The 20719-nt window shown below is 45.9% G+C and overlaps 1 protein-coding gene and 1 non-coding gene across 8 annotated transcripts in view; both read right to left on the bottom strand.

The window, feature by feature from the left end:
• Nucleotides 1–1828: 1828 nt before the first annotated feature.
• The window catches only part of Ckap5 (cytoskeleton associated protein 5), a 101982-nt gene continuing 83091 nt past the window's right edge, over nt 1829–20719 (bottom strand). For 4 of the 7 annotated variants that reach the window (XM_033756431.1, XM_033756433.1, XM_033756432.1 and 1 more), the window contains exons 28-45: nt 20545–20670; nt 18405–18554; nt 17620–17823; nt 17270–17405; nt 16602–16795; nt 15042–15214; nt 14787–14810; nt 13728–13901; nt 12892–13012; nt 9580–9759; nt 8610–8797; nt 7944–8019; nt 6919–7107; nt 6694–6831; nt 6222–6305; nt 5966–6125; nt 2841–2992; nt 1829–2757 (exon numbers count right to left, since the gene is read on the bottom strand). In XM_033756431.1, the coding sequence (XP_033612322.1) occupies nt 2518–2757; nt 2841–2992; nt 5966–6125; nt 6222–6305; nt 6694–6831; nt 6919–7107; nt 7944–8019; nt 8610–8797; nt 9580–9759; nt 12892–13012; nt 13728–13901; nt 14787–14810; nt 15042–15214; nt 16602–16795; nt 17270–17405; nt 17620–17823; nt 18405–18554; nt 20545–20670 (2709 nt within the window). In that variant the 3' untranslated portion in view covers nt 1829–2517. The remainder of the gene's footprint in view (nt 2758–2840; nt 2993–5965; nt 6126–6221; nt 6306–6693; nt 6832–6918; nt 7108–7943; nt 8020–8609; nt 8798–9579; nt 9760–12891; nt 13013–13727; nt 13902–14786; nt 14811–15041; nt 15215–16601; nt 16796–17269; nt 17406–17619; nt 17824–18404; nt 18555–20544; nt 20671–20719) is intronic. The other 3 variants (XM_033756435.1, XM_010612447.3, XM_010612451.3) reach the window with 3 other exon arrangements.
• LOC117283556 lies at nt 17072–17181 on the bottom strand. Its single transcript, XR_004514597.1, has one exon. It is a non-coding gene; the product is annotated as a small nucleolar RNA SNORD67 (small nucleolar RNA).

Below are 20719 nucleotides of genomic sequence, written 5' to 3'. Positions count from 1 at the left end.
AGCCGGGGCCTTGAGGGTCTCTGCGGCTCCCGAGGCCTCGTTGCCAATAAAGTGACTGTCGCGAGCCTCGGGCTCCAGTGCTGTGTGTGCCCGCCGTGGGAGCGTTGTCTCGCGCAGGGTGGGTAAACTGAGGCTTGGAGAAGAGCTCAAAACTCCAGGGCCCGACGCCGGGTGAGGCCTCGCTCTGCCGCCCAGTTGTCCACAGAGCAGAGGGAGGAGCGGGGCGGGCGCCCTGAAAACCGCGGTGCTCACAGCGCCTGCGCCTGAGCCTGCGCGGAGCCCTAGGGGAGCCGCTCAGCACAGCCTGTAGCAGGGCCTCAGAGTCTGGCTCCTGGCTCAGACCTTAGCAGAATAACCATGGCCAAGTCACCTCACATTTGCCCTTTATTTACCTTTAGTTTAGTTTTCTTTTAATTAAAGACAGGGTCTCACTCTGTAGTTCATACTGGCCTGGAACCTCCGGCCCTCCTCCTGCCTCAGCCTCCCTAGGGCCACCAAGCCAGGCACGACGAGGCAGGGTTATGAGGGATGGGCACTCACACTGCTGACTGGAGACAGGACTGGCGAGCGCAACGCCGCTCCCCACATAATGCCGGTCTCCCGCCTGGGGAAGCCAACATAGCAACATCGTGTCCTGGAATTCTCCTGCTACAGGTTTTCAGACTGCAGCAATTTGTTCTTCTAGGACATAGGCCCTTAGGGGCGTGTAAATGGGTTTGAACAAATTAAAATGTAAAATGTGGAGATACACACCTGCATACCAGGACTTGAGGAGGCTGAGGCAGGAGGATCCCAAGTTTGAGCCCAGCCTGGGCAAGTTAATGGCTTAGCACAACCCTACCCCAGAATAAAAATAGGCTAGGGCTAATGCGAAGGCCTTAGGTTCAATCATCAGCACCACACACACACACACACACACACACACACACACACACACACGAAACCCCAAGAGAACAAAGTGACAGTCCCCACCCCCCAGACAAGATCTTGCTATGTAGTTCAGACTGGCCTCAAACTCCCAGCAGTCCTCCTGCCTCAGCCTAAGTGCTGAGATTACAAGTGTGTGCCACCATGCTGGCAAAGTGACAAGACTTAGAAACCCCCATGCTCAGTACATTCTTCACGGTTATATTGGCAGCGGAGCCCAGTTCAGACCCGAGGCCGCCCTGTGGGACTACTGTGCGCTGCCAGGGCACCATCCCCACTGGAAAGAGTAAAGCTGATGTCTGGGACGCCACTCAGGGACCAGTCTGGGCTTGGACTCCCTGCTGTGGTGCCCGCGTCTGTGTGGGAAGGGACTAACAGGAATCGTCTTTAGCCCTCACCTCGCTGCCATCCCTTCCCTCTTCAGTACATAAAGGAACCGAGCAAAGGATGCAGCTGTGGGAAAGGGTCGAATGCGGAGTGGAGAGCGCTCGTGGAGTCTCCCTACCTGGACCTAAGCAGATGAAGAGGGGACGGGGGATTCCGGAAGCGGTTATCAGCTGAGCAGCGCTAACTCTGTCCTGCACAAACTCAGGTCCTTCCACAGCAGTGAGCACCGCCTTCCCGGCCTGGGACACTCACCGCCCGGTGCGCAGGGAGGCAGTGGCTTCCCTCTGCAGCTCCACTCCGAGGGCGGAGAGGACGCCCGCCCCTCCGCCTCACAGTTCTCTTGAACACAGCTGGGAGGTGCGGGAGGGCTATAGCGAGGGCCTGCGGCTTTCACTCCAGAGGGAAAATCTCTGTCCAGTCCTCACGCAGACCGGGTGCAAAGCAGCTCTTACTCTGGACCAGAAGAGACGCCGGTGACCAGGTGGGAAAAACCCACGTCCCGGACTCCCAGGGGAAGGAGCCCGGCCTGCAGACAGATGGGCTGCGCGAACCGTCGGTCGGCCATGAGCATGAGCTGCAGACGCAGCCTCTACAAGCTCCTCTCACCCTGCCTGCTCAAGGGAAGACGGGAGGAGAGTTCTCTGCTCCCCCCAGAGCCAGAAAAAGGCAGGGCTCCACAGGCAGCAGTGACGGGCTCTTGACCTGGCTGCGTCCTGGTCCCAAGTCAGGTGACAGAGTGGCCCAGTACTCCAGGACAGGGAGCACTTGGGAGACAGGTAGTTAATGCAAACTTTATTTATAAAAGACTCTTAAATTAGTTGTCTCATGCCATGCATTCATACAGAATTCAGTGACCCTTCAGGGGTACAGGGAGAAGAGATCACAAACTCAAAGGAAAACTATTAAAGAGTTCTAAAAGTTAAAAGCTAGGAAAGATTAGGACAATTTTACAAATGAGCAGTGGAAAAGAACAGAAAAAGACCATGGAAACCGGTGTGCGTTGAGGGGCAGCTGTTTACAGCCTGTACACTGACTGAGTGACCCACAGACAGCTGTGGCCTCTAAGGCCGGCGACCTCCACCTCCTTCTCCTCCGTGGGCGCCGCACCGCCAGCCACTGGTGCATATCCGGCCTGCGCCGCCGCTCCCCACTACGAGGGCTTCTAGTTTGCTGAACTAAGCTGTAGGGGCCAGGATGACAGCTTCATTTGCGACTGCTCTTTATCCTCTCCAGTCTCTTTTTCAAGTCATCGATGTTGGCGGAGGAGGAGGATGTCACGGTGCCACCCGAGTGGGTCTGGCCGGAGTCCGGCTCAGAGTGCGGGTGCTGCTCGCGGGACTCCCGCAGCTGGAACAGCTTGCTGTGCAGCATGTCCGTGGAGGACACCACCGGGGGCGCCGTGGGCTTGGAGAGCAGGGAGGGCAGCGGGGGCCGGTCGTCCTGCTGTGGGGGGAAGCAGGGACACTGTCTCAGCCCAGGGACTGGGTCAGGGCCAGCCTGTGCGCCCGCAGGAGGAGGAGCAGTACCTTGGTGTTGTCCAGCCCGCATCTCTGTCGCAGGATTTTTAGCCGTTCCAGGTAGACAGACGGCCCCACCTCTTCGCCATTTGTGTTACCTATGGAGGACACGGTGCTTGTGGGGGTGGGCACACAGGTGGCCTCCATCTGAGGCGAGATGACTAGGGAGGAAAATGGACAGAAAATGTTCACACAGGCACCCTCACCTCCAGACTGCCTGGCCGTCTGTCACTGCAAAGAACAATTAATAGCTTCTAGCTGGCGATGTAGCTCAGTGGTAGAGCACTTGCCTGGTATGGCGCAAGGCCACAAATTGACACCCCCCCCCACCAGCACATGACTATAATCTTAGCTATTTGGATACTGAGGGCAGAAGATCACCATTTGAGGCCAGCCAGCCAGGGCCTAATTTGGTAAGATCCTACAAAAAAAGGGCTGGGTGGTCCTCTGGGAGGCTGAGGCAGGAAGATTAAAAACACGAGCCGAGCTTGGGCAAGTCAGCAAGACCCTGTCTCAAAAAATAAGGGCCAGGGATTTAGCTCAAGTGGTGCCACTGCCTGTCTCATGAGCACAAGGTCCTGAGTGTGACCCCCGGTACCGCCCCCAAAGTTAGGAATATAGCTTAGTGAGAAGGTCCTGGCTCAATCCCCAGACCAGGTGGGGTGGGGCGGGGCGGGGCTGGTGGCTCAATGGTATACAGCACATACTGTGCTTAAACAAGGTTTGGGTTAAATCTCTGGTATCAAAACAAACAAAAAATGTCTGCGGGCTTGAATTTCACCACTACACTTGAAAACTAAAAATTTCACAAGGCTTTACCTGAGTGGAGATTACAAGGGTCCTCTAAAATGCACAAGATAGCCGGGCATGGTGGCGTGTGCCTGTAATCCCAGCACTGGGGAGGCTGAGACAGGAGGATCGCTGTGAGTTCGAGACCAGCCTGGGCTACACAGTGAGTTCCAGGTCAGTCTCAACTACATAGTGAGACCCTGTCTCAATCCCCCCCCCACCAAATGCACAAGATAAATCTGAGAACTTTTTTTTTTTTTGACGTGAGCCACCACGCCCAGCTGGAGAACTTCTAAGAATTTAAACGAGGCACCTGGGATTTAGCTCAGAGGCACCACACCTGTCTTCCAAGCACAAGGTCTTGAGTTTGAACCTGGGTACTGCCAAAAACAAAACAACCCCCCGCCACAAAACTCAAGCATGGGGGTGCATGCCTGTAATCTCAGTCCTCGGGAGGCTGAGGCAGGTGGGTCTTTATGAATTCAAGGTCAGGCTGGGCTATGTACTTATACCCTGTCTAAAAAAAAAAAAAAGAGGGAACTCAAGTAGATACAGAGGACAGAGTGTAAACTGGGCTGTCTGCCAAACCCAGGTATGCAAGTAGTGGGATTTTAGTAATCCCAGGGCTGACCGGGACAATCCAAAACAACTCTGCTATTCCTGAGAATTGCCCAACTGAAGCCTGAGGACCATACATGTGAGGAAGCAGTGTAGGTGTGGACCAGGTATCACAAGTGGAAAGCTCTTCTTTAGCCCTGTGAAGGACAGTGCAGTGCTCCAGCCTATGGAAGAGTCAGGAGCAGGGAGGAGCTAAAGTGCGTCCCTCCCACCTCGAGTGGGGCAGGCACTGGAGCAGCTGTCACCCTCACTCCAGTAAGTGCTACAGCGGAGAGGGAGAAATCAAAACAGTAACAAAAAATCTCTCTCACTCCCTAAATGCCTGAGAAGGACCAAACATAAAATGTGGGCATTTAAATTTGGGGCGGCTTCCTGCCTGCAATACCATGAGCTGTTTCTCCTCTGCCCTGCCGCATGCCTCGGAGCCAGCTCCCCACAGCCTGGAACCTCTACAAACTGTGAGCCAAAGAAACCTTTCCTCCTTGAATTTGTCTCAGCAACAAGAAAGTAACTAAGACAACTTGGAAAACAACAATTAAGCAAAAAGAAAAGGAAGAAAACTGCTAGGACTTAAGAACAAGCCAATGGGAAAAGGAGAAATCACAGAGGAACTAGAAAAGCTGAAGGTAAGTCAGGAAAAATAAAGAAGCAGGTTTTTTTTGAGACAGGGTCTCACTGTGTAGTTGAGACTGACCTGGAACTATGTAGCCCAGGTTGGTCTCGAACTCACAGCGATCCTCCTGCCTCAGCCTCCCAAGTGCTGGGATTATAGGCATGCACCACCAGGCCTGGCTAAGAAGCAGTTTGAAAATAGACAATTTCTGGATACATATGAACTGTAAAAAATGAACCAAAAGGATATAAAAAAGCACTGGATAATCTAATAACACAATGAAATTCAGTAAGTTAAAAAACAAAACAAAACAAACAACAACAACAACAAAAAACTACCAGCCAAGGAAATGCAACCCCTCCCAAAAACCAAAATACAAAAGACACAAAACTGAATTTGTAGCTGAGGGTAAGCTCAGTGGTAGAGAGCATCTGGTGAGTGCGTGCAAGGCTCCAAAATTGATCTCCAGCACCAGAAAGCAACAAAAACCTAATCTGATTTCCATTAAAAAATGCATTACTTTTTGCAAAGAAAAAGTATTGGGTGGAAAAAGTGCTTTATGGTAAAAAGAAAAGACTACTCCAGGGGAGAAATAATTCCTTATAGATGTAAGGTGAAAAATGACTGAGGAATAATGTAAAAGGCAGCAAAGGAGGTCTGAATATTCTCAGATATGAAACCAACTCAGTACTTATTGGGATGACATCGCAGGTGCCACACATGCACTAGGTAGACCAAAAATATCCAGTGTTGGACATCACCAGAAAGAACTCTAGAGATGGAAGAGGAGGCCCTGCCCCCATCAGCTGCACCGTGTTATGTCCATTCGTGCACCAGCCTTTGAGAAGGACTCCCACGGTCTTGGAGAAGGATCAAATCATGGGGCCAGAGGTGGGAGCCAGCCCAGAGGCCCTCAGGCACGGGCTGTGAGTTCTAGAATAGCAAGGGGCTAGTGGTGAGAGAGAGAGAGATGAGGTTTCCAAGGTCCGGGGCCTCAGACCTCGTTTGGCTGAGCGAAGCTTCCGAAAAGGCCAGGAAGCTCATCTGTGCGCACTGACGGACACAGGGAGGTCAGGGTCTGAGCCTGCTCCTGGGCAGCAGAAGAAAACTGTACCTGTGGAAGTGGGAATCCGGCCTTTGCCCTCCCTCTCCATCTCAATCACCCGAAGGCCTCTTTCAACATAACTCTGGAAGAACTGTGAGGAATTTCTCAAAAATGGTTCAATATCAGCATCTGAGTATTTCTTCTTATATTCATATAACTCTGCTAGGCCCTGGTGACCAAGAAAAAGGGAAGCAGGGATGGATGTTCGTTAGTGACTCTCTTCCACAGAGCAAGTCCCTGTTTGCTTCAGTCCTTTCACCCTTACCTCTTTCGTGTTTTCTTTAGAGCCAATCTTCTTAAAAATCTCAGCTAAGAAATCATTGGCTTTGGCCTTTGATGATTTTTCATCCTGCAAAATTGCAAGATGACAGGAAGAACTGCTTAGGTTTGAGTTATTAATTAGGAACCAATGGCTGGGTCTGAACAGAAAATATCTCCAAACCCGGGCCTTACTGGTATGTCCCTGCAGGCAGTGGTCCAGCAGAAACATCAACCCTGGGTATAAGGCCCACAGTATCTACGGGAACGGGCTCCTGTGGCCTCAGTTCAATAGAGTGCACAGTGGGTGTGTCTAGTAAGCAGTGCCTTGGGCACACACAGAGACCTTTCATGGGCCCCCACGTCACAGTCCCTGGTTCTGACCTTGGCCTTCAGAGGTCTGCAGGGACCTACACTGCAGACCCGATCCCTTCCTGAGAAACCTCCAGCCTCTGCTCAGCCTTTCCCTAACCACTCACTATTCGAGAGGCGCCCTTTTCAGTCTCCTTCTCAGACTTGCTCCCGGCCTGGTCCATGCTGTGCTTCATCATCCGGCAGAGGTGGGCTTCCAGCTCGGACTCATTCTTGTTGTCAATCATCGTGAGGTGGTCCAGGATCTGACAGGAGCCAGGACATTCACGTGGAGGCGACGCCCTTGCCTGTAGGCTCTCCAGCCCCCCAGGCTAGCTGCCGTCCCCACTTACCTTAGGGCCTTTTAATTTGCACAAGGTATGCAGCAGGGTCTTCAGGGTCCTTATAGGAAATTCACTTTTGCATTGCTTCAGCTTTTCCTTGGGGAAGACTTTCATGAAAATGTGTATGTCCAGAAGAATTCTATCCAGGTTGATGCTGTTGATGGTGTCAGGTAGCAGCCGCACCATTCTCCAAAGACACTAACCAGAGAAGAAGTGAAGTTAGGAGTGAAACTGAAGAGCGAGGGTACTACGTCAGCATGTATCTGGAAGATGTGTGGATTGGAACCTTCAAGTTCAGCTGCTACGCGTGAAACTTTTAATTCATGTTTTTGGTTTTATGAGATAGGGTCTCACTATGTAGTCCAAAGTGGCCTTCAACTTGAGGCAATCTCCCTGCCTCAGCCTCCCAAGTGCTAGGAATACAAGAGTGTGCCATCACGCTCGGCTAAACATGGAATGCTTCTATCACTCCACTTCATTCCTGACTGGAGTATGACGAGTCATCCACCGCATCGCTCCTTTTCCTCCCTCCCCCTGCTCCCAGGGAGGGGCCGTCACGGATATTGTGAAAATGTGGGGATTCTGCCCTAGGTTTCCTTGGCACCCGAGAACAGATCAATTCAGATGGCTTAACCACCTCTAACCTGAGCAGATGAAAGATCACGCACCCCTACCATGTCCTAACAGTGTCACGTTACAGATTTGTTTGGAGTCTTCCCTGACAGAGAATGATGTCTTCTGTGGCATATATTCCACAGAGAAATGAACTTTGTCTCATCAAACCTCTTGCCTTTTGATTCTGGTGGTGGGTAAACTACCTACAAAGTAGCTCCTCCTTTTCATTGTTTGAGGCCATTTTTAGGCCTGAGCTTAGTGTATAACTTGGAAAAAGGGAAAATGAAGACCAATTATATTTTTTCAGATACATTTTGGCTGATGTGAGTCAATGTCTTGGCTCAGATTCTTTGTTCCTTATACTTTAACAAAGTTACTGCATCTCTGAAAGAAAGGAGATCAAATCATTTCAACTTCACCTTCATAACAAGCTCTGAGAATTTGGGAGAACTGGCTGTTGCTAGCAGGCTGTCTTGGAGCAGAACAAGTAGGGCACTGGAAAACAAACCAACACAGCATTAATATGTTTCGAAATTTATTCCAATTAAAAACTCTAAGGTAAAGGCCAAGTGTAAATATCCTCTTATTAATAAACTGAGTATTGATGGATACCTGACAGTTGGTTTTTTAGAAAGAAATCACTATTTAAAGCAGGAAAATAATATTTTGTCACTTTATTTCTTGTCATTGATAGCTGAAGAGACGTGTATTGAAAAGTACATGTCAGAAGATGTTGGGGCAAGGGATTTAGCTCAGTGGCACTGTGCCTGCCTCCCAAGCACAAAGTCCTGAGCTTGAACCCTGGTACAAAAGAAAAAAAGGAAGGAGAAGGGGAGAAGGGGAGAAGTAACTGACACATTTTATAATTCTATTTTAGAAAAGTCACAGTGCCGGTGGCTTGCTGAGATGTACTAGCTTTGGGTGTTGTCTCAGGCTGGACTATGTTGGGTTCATGTGGAACGGAAAAGTAATAAACCAGCCCACTTGGTGAAACTAAATTACAATTCTCTTGTGACTTTCTGACTTTTATGCATATTCAAAGAGAGAAACCTTTCCAGGCTCTAACAGAGTGTGTACAAATGTACCTCAAGATGTTGGTCTGGTCTGACTTCTCCAGAACCTTCACCACCAAGAGGTTCACCGAGCGGATCACTTGCTGCCCTTCCTCTAGGTCTTCGATCCGAGAGTCCAACATTAAGGTGATGAGGCCATGCATCAGGTCTTTCAGCACTCCAGTGGAGGCCTCCCGGGCCAGGCTTTCGATCTGAAACAGCTACCAGTCCTGACTGTGTTAGGGAGGTGAAAACTCAATAAATGGAGCACAAAGGATAAACCCGGGTGGGCTATTCTAGTGAAGATTCAATTATATTGCATTCTTAAAAGAAATTCAGAGTACTAAAAGAAAATCACATAGAAACTTTCAGTAATAACCAAAACTATAAATACAGTTTTTTGTGGTGCTAAAGATTGAACACAGGGGCCTTTCACTTTGGCACTTTTTAAAATTTTTTTTTGAATTCTGAGACAGGAGTCTTACTAAGTTGCAAAATGGCCCAGAGGAGGAACTTGCCATCTTTCTGCTTCAGTATACCCAGCTTTTGTTTTTTTTGAGACAGGGCCTCACTATTCCCAAGCTGGTCATGAGCTTGCTATGTAGTTCAGGTTAGCTCTAGCTCAAAAATCTTCCTGCCTCAGCTTTCCAAGTGCTTGTGATTTTAGGTATATGCCATCACATACAACTTTAAGCACATTTATCTGTGAAAAGCCAAATGCAGTCTACTATGCCTGAAGAGACTGGTACAAAGCAGAACCCTAGGTGGTAGGTCAATGTTCTACTTGATATCTTCTTATTTTTTTGGTACCGGGGATTGAACTCGGGTCCTTGTGCTTGCGAGGCAGGCGGTGGAACCACTGAGCTAAATCCCCACCCCTCTACTTAATATCTTAACAGTAAGATAATCTAGACTGTACTCCAATAGCCAATAGAGGTGGGCAGCAGCGGAGCAATCATGGAAAACACGGGAGCAGCTTTCCCGCCTGTGCGGGGCACCTTACCGAGATCATGTTGCCGATGATGCAGCTGTACAGCCTGATGATCTCATTCTTCTCCAGCCTCTCGTCTGCCATGTGCGTGTTGTAGACGAGCCTCAGCTGCATGAAGGTGGCTATCAGAAACTGATCAATGTGGCCAGACATAGCTTCGGCTTTGTCTTCCTGTCTCAGGACCTCGTCAATCTGATAACATAAATTCTGAGATATATTTTCCGAGCTTCATACAGAGACACTTCAAGGAAATTCTCTGTAAGAGTATTAGCAAAGCATTTCCAGCATCTTCATCTTACCTTGAACAAAACCCTTGTAAAAAAAAGACTCATACTAAGGAAATTAGTCATCCAGCGCATATTTACTGAGCAAGATAATCATTTGGATTAGTCATGAATCCTATTCTAAGAGGCTGTCTAGTTCAGAGAATAATCCTATGTTTAAATGTTCAATTTATTTCCTGGTATGGTGGCATATGCCTGAGATCCCAGCACTCAGGAGGCTGAGGCAAGGTCAGCCTGAGTACAGTGAGACAGTATCTAAAAAATAAAAACAAACAAAAAACTTCAAAAAACCTGTATTACAAAGAATGCTTTTTAGACACTCCTACCTTTGGTGATACTGGTTACTGAACCCAGGGCATGTACACTGAAGTACTCCCCTAGACCACTGTTTTGTTTTTGAGACAGAGTCTCCCTAAGTCAGTTGCTAAGTTGCCCAGGCTGGACTCAAACTTGGGATCCTTCTGCTTCAGTCTCCCAGAGTAGTTGTGGGATTACAGGTGTAAACCACCATGCGTGATTTTTTTTTTTAAAGGTATTTTTGCTACCAGGGATTGAACCTAAGACCTCATGAATATCAGGCAAATGCTCTACCAGTGAGCTATACCTCTTGTGGTAATGAAGATCTCTTAAGAAAAAGGGTGGGGGGCTGGAGATTTAGCTCAGTGGTGCTGCTGCCTGTCTTGAAAGTGCAAGATCCCCAGTTCAATCTCTGGTAAACAAAAACAAAACAAAACAAAACAAAAAAGGGTGGGTGGGGCACCTTTTATATACCCTAGAAGGTGAAAGGTGCCCTCTGGTGGTGTGGAAGCTATGGTCCTACTTTCATTTGCTATGTATGCGTAATTCATAAGCACAATTTTATATAAAACTGGGAGGGCTCAACAATAATGTTTCAACATGGACGCCCTAAAAACTACATATTTGTTTATGCCCCCCACTTTTTTTTTGGTAATGGGGATCTAACTCAGGACCTTGAGCTTGCAAGGCAGGCTGCGGCACCACTGAGCTAAATCCCCAGCCCACTCCCATATAAATTTTAGAATCACCTTCTCAAACTGCAGAAAGAACTCTTGAGATTTTGTCTAGAAATGCACTGAATTAATTAAAAGAATTGGCCTTTTCCAATCCTGAATTTTGTGAACATATAAGTTATGTGTGTATGTATTTGGAAACTTACTAATGTCATTCAATAAAGTAAACTGTTCAGGCTGGGCTCAAACTTTTGATGTTCCTGTGTCAGCTCCCAGAGCGGTGGTTCGTGGGTGTGTACCATCCTGCCCAGCAGGACAGACCTTGTGGCTGGCTCACACACACAGATGCACCCTTCCCGATACCCTGCTCCTACGCACAGAAAAGTAGGTGGTGCTGAGGACTGGAGACCCCAGGCCTTGGATGTGCTCTCCCACCGAGCTCTCTGCAAGCCCTGAGTACTGAAGCTTTCAACAGGATACTGTCTAACAATACTCGAAGTCTGTTCTGTCTTCATGTGGATGTCTAATGGGTTGCAAAGAGGAACACAGCAGAGATGGGACCCTGTCTCTGTCTCTCTGAGACAGGGTTCCACTACGTAGTCTGGACACCTTGAACTCACTATGAAGCTGGCCTCGAATTCATGGTGACCTCCTACCGCAGCCTTCCAAGTGCTGGGATGACAATGTGTCATCACACCTCGTTACTGTGACATATCTCTCGATGACTAACCTCTCAAGTGATAGAAACCTGACTGACACAAGCGGCCAGAGTAACTTTTAACCCAATCAGAAGTGCAGGTACTGAATTACAGAAAAGTTATATTCTTCTTTCTGAATCAAATGAAGTAAATCAATCTGATGCTTCATGACCCTCTAATACTTTGCACTGTTTCCCCTTTCGGTTTTTGAGACAGGGTCCTGCTATGTAGTCCAGGCTGGCCTTGAACTCACTCTGTAGCCTTGGCTGGCCTCAGACTCGCAGCAATGCTCTTGCGTCAGCCTCCCAATCTCTTTCCAGGTAACCAATCTCCTGCCTCTGATACCAGCGCTTCCCCACTTCCATGCCCACATTTCTGCTATACCGCTGACTCCCCATCCTGAGGTGCACTTTGTGTCTGATGCTCCCACACACGGGACACCCTCTTCACTTTCCTTGCCTGTGGACTGGCTTCCTGCTTCAGTTCTGACTCCCAGCTCTGGGGATGCCCTCCTTAAAACGCCTGGGCTCTTGGCCTCACACCGGGCCCATGATGGCTCTGTTCTCCCACCCACTTGCTGCAGCTGTGGATGCCTAACCAGCTACAGCCAAGTTGTAGAGTCTTGGATTTGAACCCCAGTACTGCTCCCACCACCCTAAAATTAAAATTGACATAGCTTCTTTATCTAAACTTTTCTAATAGCCTCTCACTGTCTTAAAATAAAATTGAAATAGCTTCCATCATAAGCTGGTCCGTGCCTCTCAAACCACATTATGGACCTTTTCCCTTGTTTCCTCAAAATTGGTGAGCTCCTTCCTGCCCCATGCCCTTGAATGCTGTCCTCAATCTACACATTCCTGTAAGTCTTTCCCTCATCACTGTCTAAGAAACTATGCAGTGCCTCTCCCATCATCCTCATCCTGTCATCTTATTTCTACATAGCAGTTGCAGCTATTTGATATCTTGTTTGATAACTGGTCTTTGTCCCCATGAGAATTGGTTCCCGTGTGTTTATCACTGCATCTCCAGCCTACGAGGAATGAATACAAGGCTCTATCTTCCAAGGCAAGTGATGATCCAGTGGCCCCTGTGCACCACACTTCTTTTATTTTATTTATTTTTTGGTGCTGCTGGGGATGGACCCCAGGGCCTCCTTGCCCTTTTTATTTTGAGGCGGGGTCTTGCTAAATTACTACATTGTGCAGGTTGGACTCAAATGTGCAATCCTCCAGCCTTCCAGAATGCTGGGACTATAGGTGTGCACCACCATGCCCAGCTATGCGCACTACTTCTTTTCTTCATCAGGGCAGCAGTGGGCCCTGCCTCCATCATTGTTACGAACACTGTGTGCAGGGGAAACACAGCCCTTACCTGTGTCAGAGCTTGGATACTTGCGTTGATGTCACCACTGGCTACTTGGGAGATAATGAAATTGATTGTGGATGCTGTATTACTGTGCATGTCGTCAAAGTGTGGAGAAACAGCCCGGATCCTACACAGCAGAGCAAAGGGAAAAGTTCTCTATTACAAAACATCACAGTAAGTGAGAATTACAGTTTCCTACTAGATTCAGGTCTAGTAGGAGACAGACTGCCACTGGTCAGATAGGAAGTAATCAGTTCTAAAAAGTTTGTTTTGCTGGTACTAGAGACTGAATCATTACCTTCACATTGTACCAGGACTCCCCAGCCCTTTAGAGATTTTGAGACTGAGTCTGCTTAAGTGGCTATATTGCCCAGGCTGGGCTCAAATGTGTGATCCACCTGCCTCAGCCTCCCATAGTGATTTAGTTACACATGTGTACCACTATACCCGCCAAGCCTAAAAAGTTTTAATTGCACACTCCCATAGATGGCTGTTTTTGTTTGTTTTTTGAGACAGCCTTGCTGTGTAGTTCAAGCTGGCCCTGAACTCATGGTGATCCTCCTGCCCCCTCAGTGCTGGGATTAGTCCTGTACCACCTCACCCTGTCTCTTTTTTGGTTATTCTGAAACAGGGTCTTGTTGTGTATTCAGGCTGGCCTTGAACTCACTATGTAGCCCAGGCTGGCCTTGAACTCGTGGTAATCCTCCTGCCTCAGCCTCAGCTGCTTCAGTGCTGGGATCACAGGCATGTACCATCACAACCAGCTCTCCAGAGGACTCTTTTTAGATATGTACTCTGATGATCACGAACTACTTATACCTGAATGAAGAAGCTGGACTTACTTGGGCTCAGGAATAAGAACTGGTTCAAAAATGTCATCCAGTTTATGCTGGACAAGTTCTGGCATTTCGCATCGGACTGTGCCGTTGTCATTCTCAATCTCATCAAGGTCCAGCTGGAATTCTCGGCGAACCATCTGGGTGGCCTCAGGATGCCCACTCATGCCTCGGGCTTGGCTAAGGGAAGCAAAAGAAGGCTCCTGAACTAAGAGCTTTCTCGACCACAGGCAAGAGTAGCACTGCCAGGTGCCTCAAAGCTTCAAGACAGATGTTCAACTTCTGGTTTCAGCCCCCCTGAATGATTTAAGTCCTTGAGTCTAAGAAAGTGCTGCAGACAATAATTTCAGTTTGTGAATATCCTAAGAGAGCAGCTAACTATAACATGTATTACATTACCAGCCAACTCATAAATATTATCTCTAATTCACTAATGCTAACATACCTTTTTCTTCTATTCTAGAAGGGACAGAAAATAAAGTATGTTTATACTGACTCAAAGCACTACTTATGGGAAAAAATATAAGGAAAAGATCTAGACTGGCTGGTTTTTTCCACAAAGTAACCAGCGTTTATGTTTTTGTAATCATAAGCATCACTCCATGCAGTGTTCAGTACATTTTATACTTTGAAGGACAGACACAAGAACAGTCAGTCTCGACAGGTCAGGGCCAGCATTATATCTCAAAAAATAGATATGCAAAGTTTCTAAATTCAAATTGGTTAAAATTATACTCATGACACAACTCAAAATAGAGCTGTTTCACTCAGAAGGCAGTATTTTGAGTCACTCAGCCAATTCTAGGTTGCATGCATTTTACTTGGTCTTATCTCAAGAACAGGAACTTAAGGACAACCAAATAGCACCCAAGGAAGAAGGCAAATGAGCGCTTTAGGATCAAGACATTGAGCTGCCATTTCTGCTAACCACTGGGCCATTATTTATGGACACCTCTACCTCTGCTATAACTCTAAGCCAGTCACCCACCAGAGGGGATGAATCCATGTCAGAAGTTAGAAAGATATAACAGCCCTGCTAATGAGAAATTAGCAGGCAGTACTTACATCCTATAAGTGCGATACATAATTCTGTCCACGGAAAAGCAGTGAAAGAAGGCACAACACCATTTAGAAGTGGTTTTGAGACAAAGACAAAGACAATGAATACTGAAAGATTAACATCTGGTTACAGGACATTTACCCAGACATTCTCTCATGCATGGCAATGACTATGAGAACTCAAGAGTATGTTGCAGACAAGCTCTGAGCACACAAAGCTAAGTCCACAGATGCTCTCAGACATCTTCTCCAGCCACATACTTGAGCTTGGAGGACATGTCCTCAGCCGGGCCCTTGCGCAGCATGTTGGTGCTGGAGGTTGCGTTCTGGGAGCGCTGCGGTTTCTCTTCCACCTGTTTCATTGGTGCAGCAGAGGGCCTCTTTGCTGACCGCTTAATCCTCTCTTCAAGCATGCTCATATCCTTCTCAGAAAGCTGAAAATAGAGGCCACACTCAATATGTTAGGACATCAACCTATTAAAATAAGAGCATTGAAAACCTAACTGCAGGACTCAAGAATGATTTATTTTCATAGCAAGGATAATAGAAGCTACAGTGTTAGGACAAGTTTACTTTCAAAACTTTATTATTAAATCAAATGCTGTTTGTTGATGCCTGCCTAGCTATAATAATTAGAGAACACATGAAAGAAGAAAAGGATACAAAAAGAAAGGCTACTTAATAATATAATTAAAAAATATATATATATATAGTTGGGGATTTGGCGCAGTGGTGATGCCACCTGTCTCAGAAGTGTAAGGTCCTGAGTTTGATCCCTGGTAGTACCACTGGCATCAACACTGAGCCAAATCCCTGGCCCCATGACATTTCATTTTTATTATTTATTTATTTATTTTTGGTACCAGGGACCAAACTCTGGACTTTGCGCTTGCGAGGCAGGCAGTGGAACCAATGAGTTAAATCCCTGGCCCTACTGGTCTTTATTTCGTTACTATTCAATAGATGTGTGACTATGGGCAAGAATCTTCAGCTTTGGTCATCAGTAAAATTCCTATCTCCTCACTAGGTCGTAGCACGGATTTGATTAGATAGCGGAGGTAACGTAATCAAACTTGGTGTGTAAAATGGTGCCACTATGAGCTAACTACAATGAAGAACAAAGGTTCAGCTGCAGTAGTAACTGGCTCAAAGCAAGGAAGAGGTCAGAGGCAGAACTTAATATGCCTGGTGTTTTTGGGGGGTTACTGGGGGTCAAACACGGGACCTTGCACTTGTGAAGCAGAGGGTGGAACCACTGAGCTAAACCCTGGCCCTAATATGCCTGGGAAAAGTAGTTCATGACTATAACTCAAGCACCTCTTTGGATCTGACCAATACCAGTACCCATTCTGTCCCTAAAGAATTTCTTGTTAACTGAAGAATCAAATGCCTTAAAATCACAGAGCAGGGCAGGGGATTTAGCTTAGTGGTTCTACCACCTGCCTCGCAAGTGCAAGAACCTGAGTTCGATCCCTGGTACAAAAAAAAAAAAAAAAAAATCACAGAGCAGATTGCTGCAAAATTAAAACCCTACAGTAACTCAGATTTCTTGATTCAAAAATAGTTTTCATGTCTAAAGCAAACTGCTATGAATAGGAATGCTCAGAAAAGAAAATCTGATTTTCATTAAACACAGCCCAAATGTCCTACAATAATTAGAGATGCATTAAGCATCTATTCGGACTGTAGGACACATTGATGGATACTGAATTAACTAATAAGTGGTAAAAGGTATAGTTAAGATTGCAGAAAACCCTACCACTAATAAATCTTGAAATTTTTTTACATCATATAGATAACACCCAGGGGAAAGACACTTACATTTCCAATCAGTTTGAACACCTGATCTCCGTGCACATTGTACACTGTGACGATGGTATTAAGAGCAGCGTTGCGGACAGCATTATCCCGGTCCCCTATGTGAATAGCTATCTCCTTTAAGGCTTTTCCTGGGGTTGGTTGGCAAACGTTCATGCCATAGGACTCGACCAGACACCCCAGCTCCTCCAGGCACTCTGTTGGGGGAAGAAGGTGAGACTAGTAAGACTAACACACCTTGGCAAAGCAGCCTCTCCTTACTAGATTAATCTCCTTTGGCATGCATCATTCTGGTTCTGCTCAACTGTTTCTTGTACACACTTAAAATTTTTTTTCTGTACTGGGGACTGAACTCAGGACCTTGCGCTTGCAAGGCAGATGCAGCGCCACTGAGCTAAATCATAGCCCACTACACACACACTTTTACCAAAGAAACAATGATGTATAGCAAGTACTCCTAAAAAAGGCATGCCTGTGAGTCAGATGGCCCCTGTGCACTTGATTTTGTCAGCAGGTGGTACTGAGTGGTGCCTGCATCACCTGATACCATGGCCCCACCAGTGTGCAACTCATCACTCTCACAGACTAAGCCAGAGGTGAGAACCAATTATACGGACACGAAAGAAATATCCTTGTTCATCAGCACTACAGGAAAGAAGAGTTTGTTTTACCTGCTCTCTGCTTAGAGTTTTTGGATTTAGTTCCTTCCATGACAAAGGGGAACATCTTGCTGGCTGGGTAGACAAGGCACATCCGGTTTAGGATGGCACGAACGTCTTTCCGAATGACATCTTTTGGTTCTCCAACCTAGTCAATGAGGAAAATGATGAAGTGAGGGCTTTGCTGAATAGCAATGGGCACCTTATGCAACGACTGTATCATGAAAGAAAGGGCCATGAAGATGAATGATGGAAGGTATCACCTTATACACACAAAAGAGGCAGAGGGAATCAAAGTGTAGGAGCTGAGGTCAGCTGGAAAATCAAGCGGTCTCCCAAGATGAGAAGAGCACATTCATTACCTTGAGGATGAGATACGGAATGAATGAAGATGCTTCATTTTCAGTGAGATGATATTCTTCCTCACTTAGCAGCGTAAAGAGCAATTTTAAATATTCCAGTGCTTTCATTAGGACACTTGTATTGGTGTCAAAAAACCTCAGCGTAAGCCATTTTAAGATAAGATCCAGACAACCAATGACACCTTCTTTTTCACTCTCCAAGTGCTTAAAATAAAACAAAACAAAAATATGACAAATAACACTGTATAAAAGCTTAATCCTTTTTAATTATTGGTCTTTTTTTTTTTTTTCCTTTGAGACAGGGTCTCACTATGTAGTTGAGACTGATCTGGAACTCACTATGTAGCCCAGGCTGGTCTTAAACACACAGTGATCCTCCTGCCTCAGCCTTCTGAGTGCTGGGATTACAGGTGTGCGCTACCACACCTGGCTATTTTTTGGTGTTTTTGAGACAGGGTTTTGTTATAAGTTCAGGCTGGCCTTGAACCCTTTGTAGCCCAGGCTGGCCTTGAACTCACAGGGATCCTCCTCCTGCCTCCTGCCTCCTGATAAAAGCTTATTCTTTATTAAGGAAGTACTTCTTAAATTTTACTGGAGCTCAAAAAGAAAATGATAGATTCTAAAGTATTAAGACCTAAAAAATACTCATAAGCATTTGACTAGTCAAGTAAGGCAGGTCTACCAAGAATATAGTATACTCCACTTCCCACTGAAGGAATGGAAACTTCTCATCACTTCTGAGGGCTTGGTATTTTCATATGCATATTCATCCATCATAGACTTACATCGACCATGACAGCCAGGGCTTTATTGTGGTGCTGAAAATCTGAATGAAACATCTCATCTTGTAACCATTTAGCCACACAGCTAGACATCTGAGTCTTCAGTTGTTCAATGTACTCATCCCGTGGGGTAGTAAAATTCCACTTCAACACCTGGAAAAAAAAAGTGAAATGGAGCTGGTTCTAAAGTGTTCAAATGAAATGAAGCAGTCTTATTTAATGTTGCTGCAAGACTCAATAGTATATTTTTTATGTTTTTTTTTTGAGACAGGGTCTCACTGTGTAGTTGAGACTGACCTGGAACTCACTATGTAGCCCAGGCTGGTCTCGAACTCACAGTGATCCTCCTGTCTCAGCCTCCCGAGTGCTGGGATTACAGGCATGTGCCACCATGCTCAGCAGTAGTATATTTTTTAATAAAACAGGATTTATTTGTAATTAAAAGCGTTATATTTCCAGAAGCTTAGCAAATGGAAATCTTTTTGTTGTTGTGGCTGTTGTTTTGTTTTGTTTTTTGGTACAGGGGATCAAATGTTGCTTTGTTTTTTGAGACAGGGTCTCGTAGTTCAGGTAGGCCTCAAACTGCAGTGATCCTCCCGCCTCAGTCTCTCAAGTGCTGGGATTGCAGGTGTGCGCCAAACATGGCTGGCTTGAAAATCTTGAAAAGAATTTCGAGCAATTCTTACTACAAAAATCAAAGCGATTATTGCTTTGCACAGAGGATAATGTTTGCACAATTTTAATACAGGAGAAATATGAAGTATCAAAATTAAAAATGCATACCATTCTACACACACACACACACACACACACACACACGTGCACAAAGACCTATATTTATTAATGTTCTTATAGTAGAATAGTCTGTACTAGTGAAAGACTAGAGGCAATTTAAATGTTTAAGATAGTGGACTGGAAGCCGGGCATGGTGGTGCATGCCTCTGATCTGAGCACTCAGGAGGGTGAGGCAGGAGGATTGCCATAATTTTGAGACCAGCTTGGGCTAATAGTGAGTTCAAGGCCAGCCTGAATTACATTGTGAGACATTGTCTAAAAAAAAAAAAAAAAAAAAAAAAAAAAAAAAAAAAGTAATGGATTGGGTAGTAAAAGTACATACATATAATGTACCAATAAAAGAATGACACACACACTCATACAAAATGATCTTTAAAATAATTCTAAGTCGGGCCAGGCGTGGTGGCACATGACTGTAATCCCAGCTCTTGGGAGGCTGAGGCAGGAGGATGAGTTTGAGACCAACCTGGACTACATAGTGAGTTCCAGGTCAGTTTCAACTACATAGTGAGACCTTAAAAAAAAAAAACAAAACTAAATCGGGGCTGGCGATTTAGCTTAGTGGTTCCATCACCTGTCTCGGAAGCACAAAGGCCCAAATTCGATCTTGGGTACTAATTAAAAAAATCAAAATCATTAGAGAAAAGATACTCAACAGAATATGTACATGCCATCATATTCCCTCCCTTCTGTGTAAAAGGAAGGCTTTACGCACACACGCGCACACACACACACACACACACACACAGGAGTGAGTGTATAGGTATGAAGTATTCCCAGAGTAATATGCAAAAAAAAAAAAAAAAAAAAAAAGAGGTAATTAACAGGTTTGACTTTTTTTAAAGCAATGTATATATTTTAAAACATAAAAAACTTTTATGTACAAAACAACTCAAATTATTTTTGCTTTATCTTCCCATACTTAGGATGGAACTCAGTGCTGTGTGTCCTGGGCAAGGTCTCCTCTAGCGAGGCACACCCTGGCCAAGAGAAGTGAATGAACAAGCCACAGACACAGTCCTCATCTGCCACATGATTAAAGCAGCGTTATATCTAGTTGATAAAGATCAATGAATATTTTCATTCTTTGATTTCTGAAATTAAACACAACAAAATCAAACCCCAAAAGATGGAAAAAGAGCCAGTTAATTAGTAAATATGTCACATTATGACTTTCAGATACCAAGACTATTGGGGAGGGTACTGGGGGGTTTCAAATTCGAGTCCTTGTGCTGGCGAGGCAGGCAGTGGAACCACTGAGCTAAATCCCCAGCCCTAGCAAGATTATTTTTGATTAACAAAATAAAAAAACACACAAGAAAACTGAAGATTTCTGCCCTTTCCTTACCTTTAATCCCTTTTCATCTTTTATCCTTTGCTCCTTTCCATTTGGAACAACAATAAAAATGGGCCCAGATTTGTCTTCATCTTCCTTTAAGCTGGTTTTGCTTGGCACTTTTTTTCCTTGTGTACTCTGCAACCAAAGTTCAGGGAATATTAATTAACCAGGCCACTTCTCCTGA

Source organism: Fukomys damarensis, unplaced genomic scaffold, assembly GCF_012274545.1.
Source record: "Fukomys damarensis isolate Sample0158 unplaced genomic scaffold, DMR_v1.0_HiC HiC_scaffold_27, whole genome shotgun sequence".
NCBI lineage: Eukaryota > Metazoa > Chordata > Mammalia > Rodentia > Bathyergidae > Fukomys > Fukomys damarensis.
This window is presented reverse-complemented; position numbering and strand designations above follow the sequence as displayed.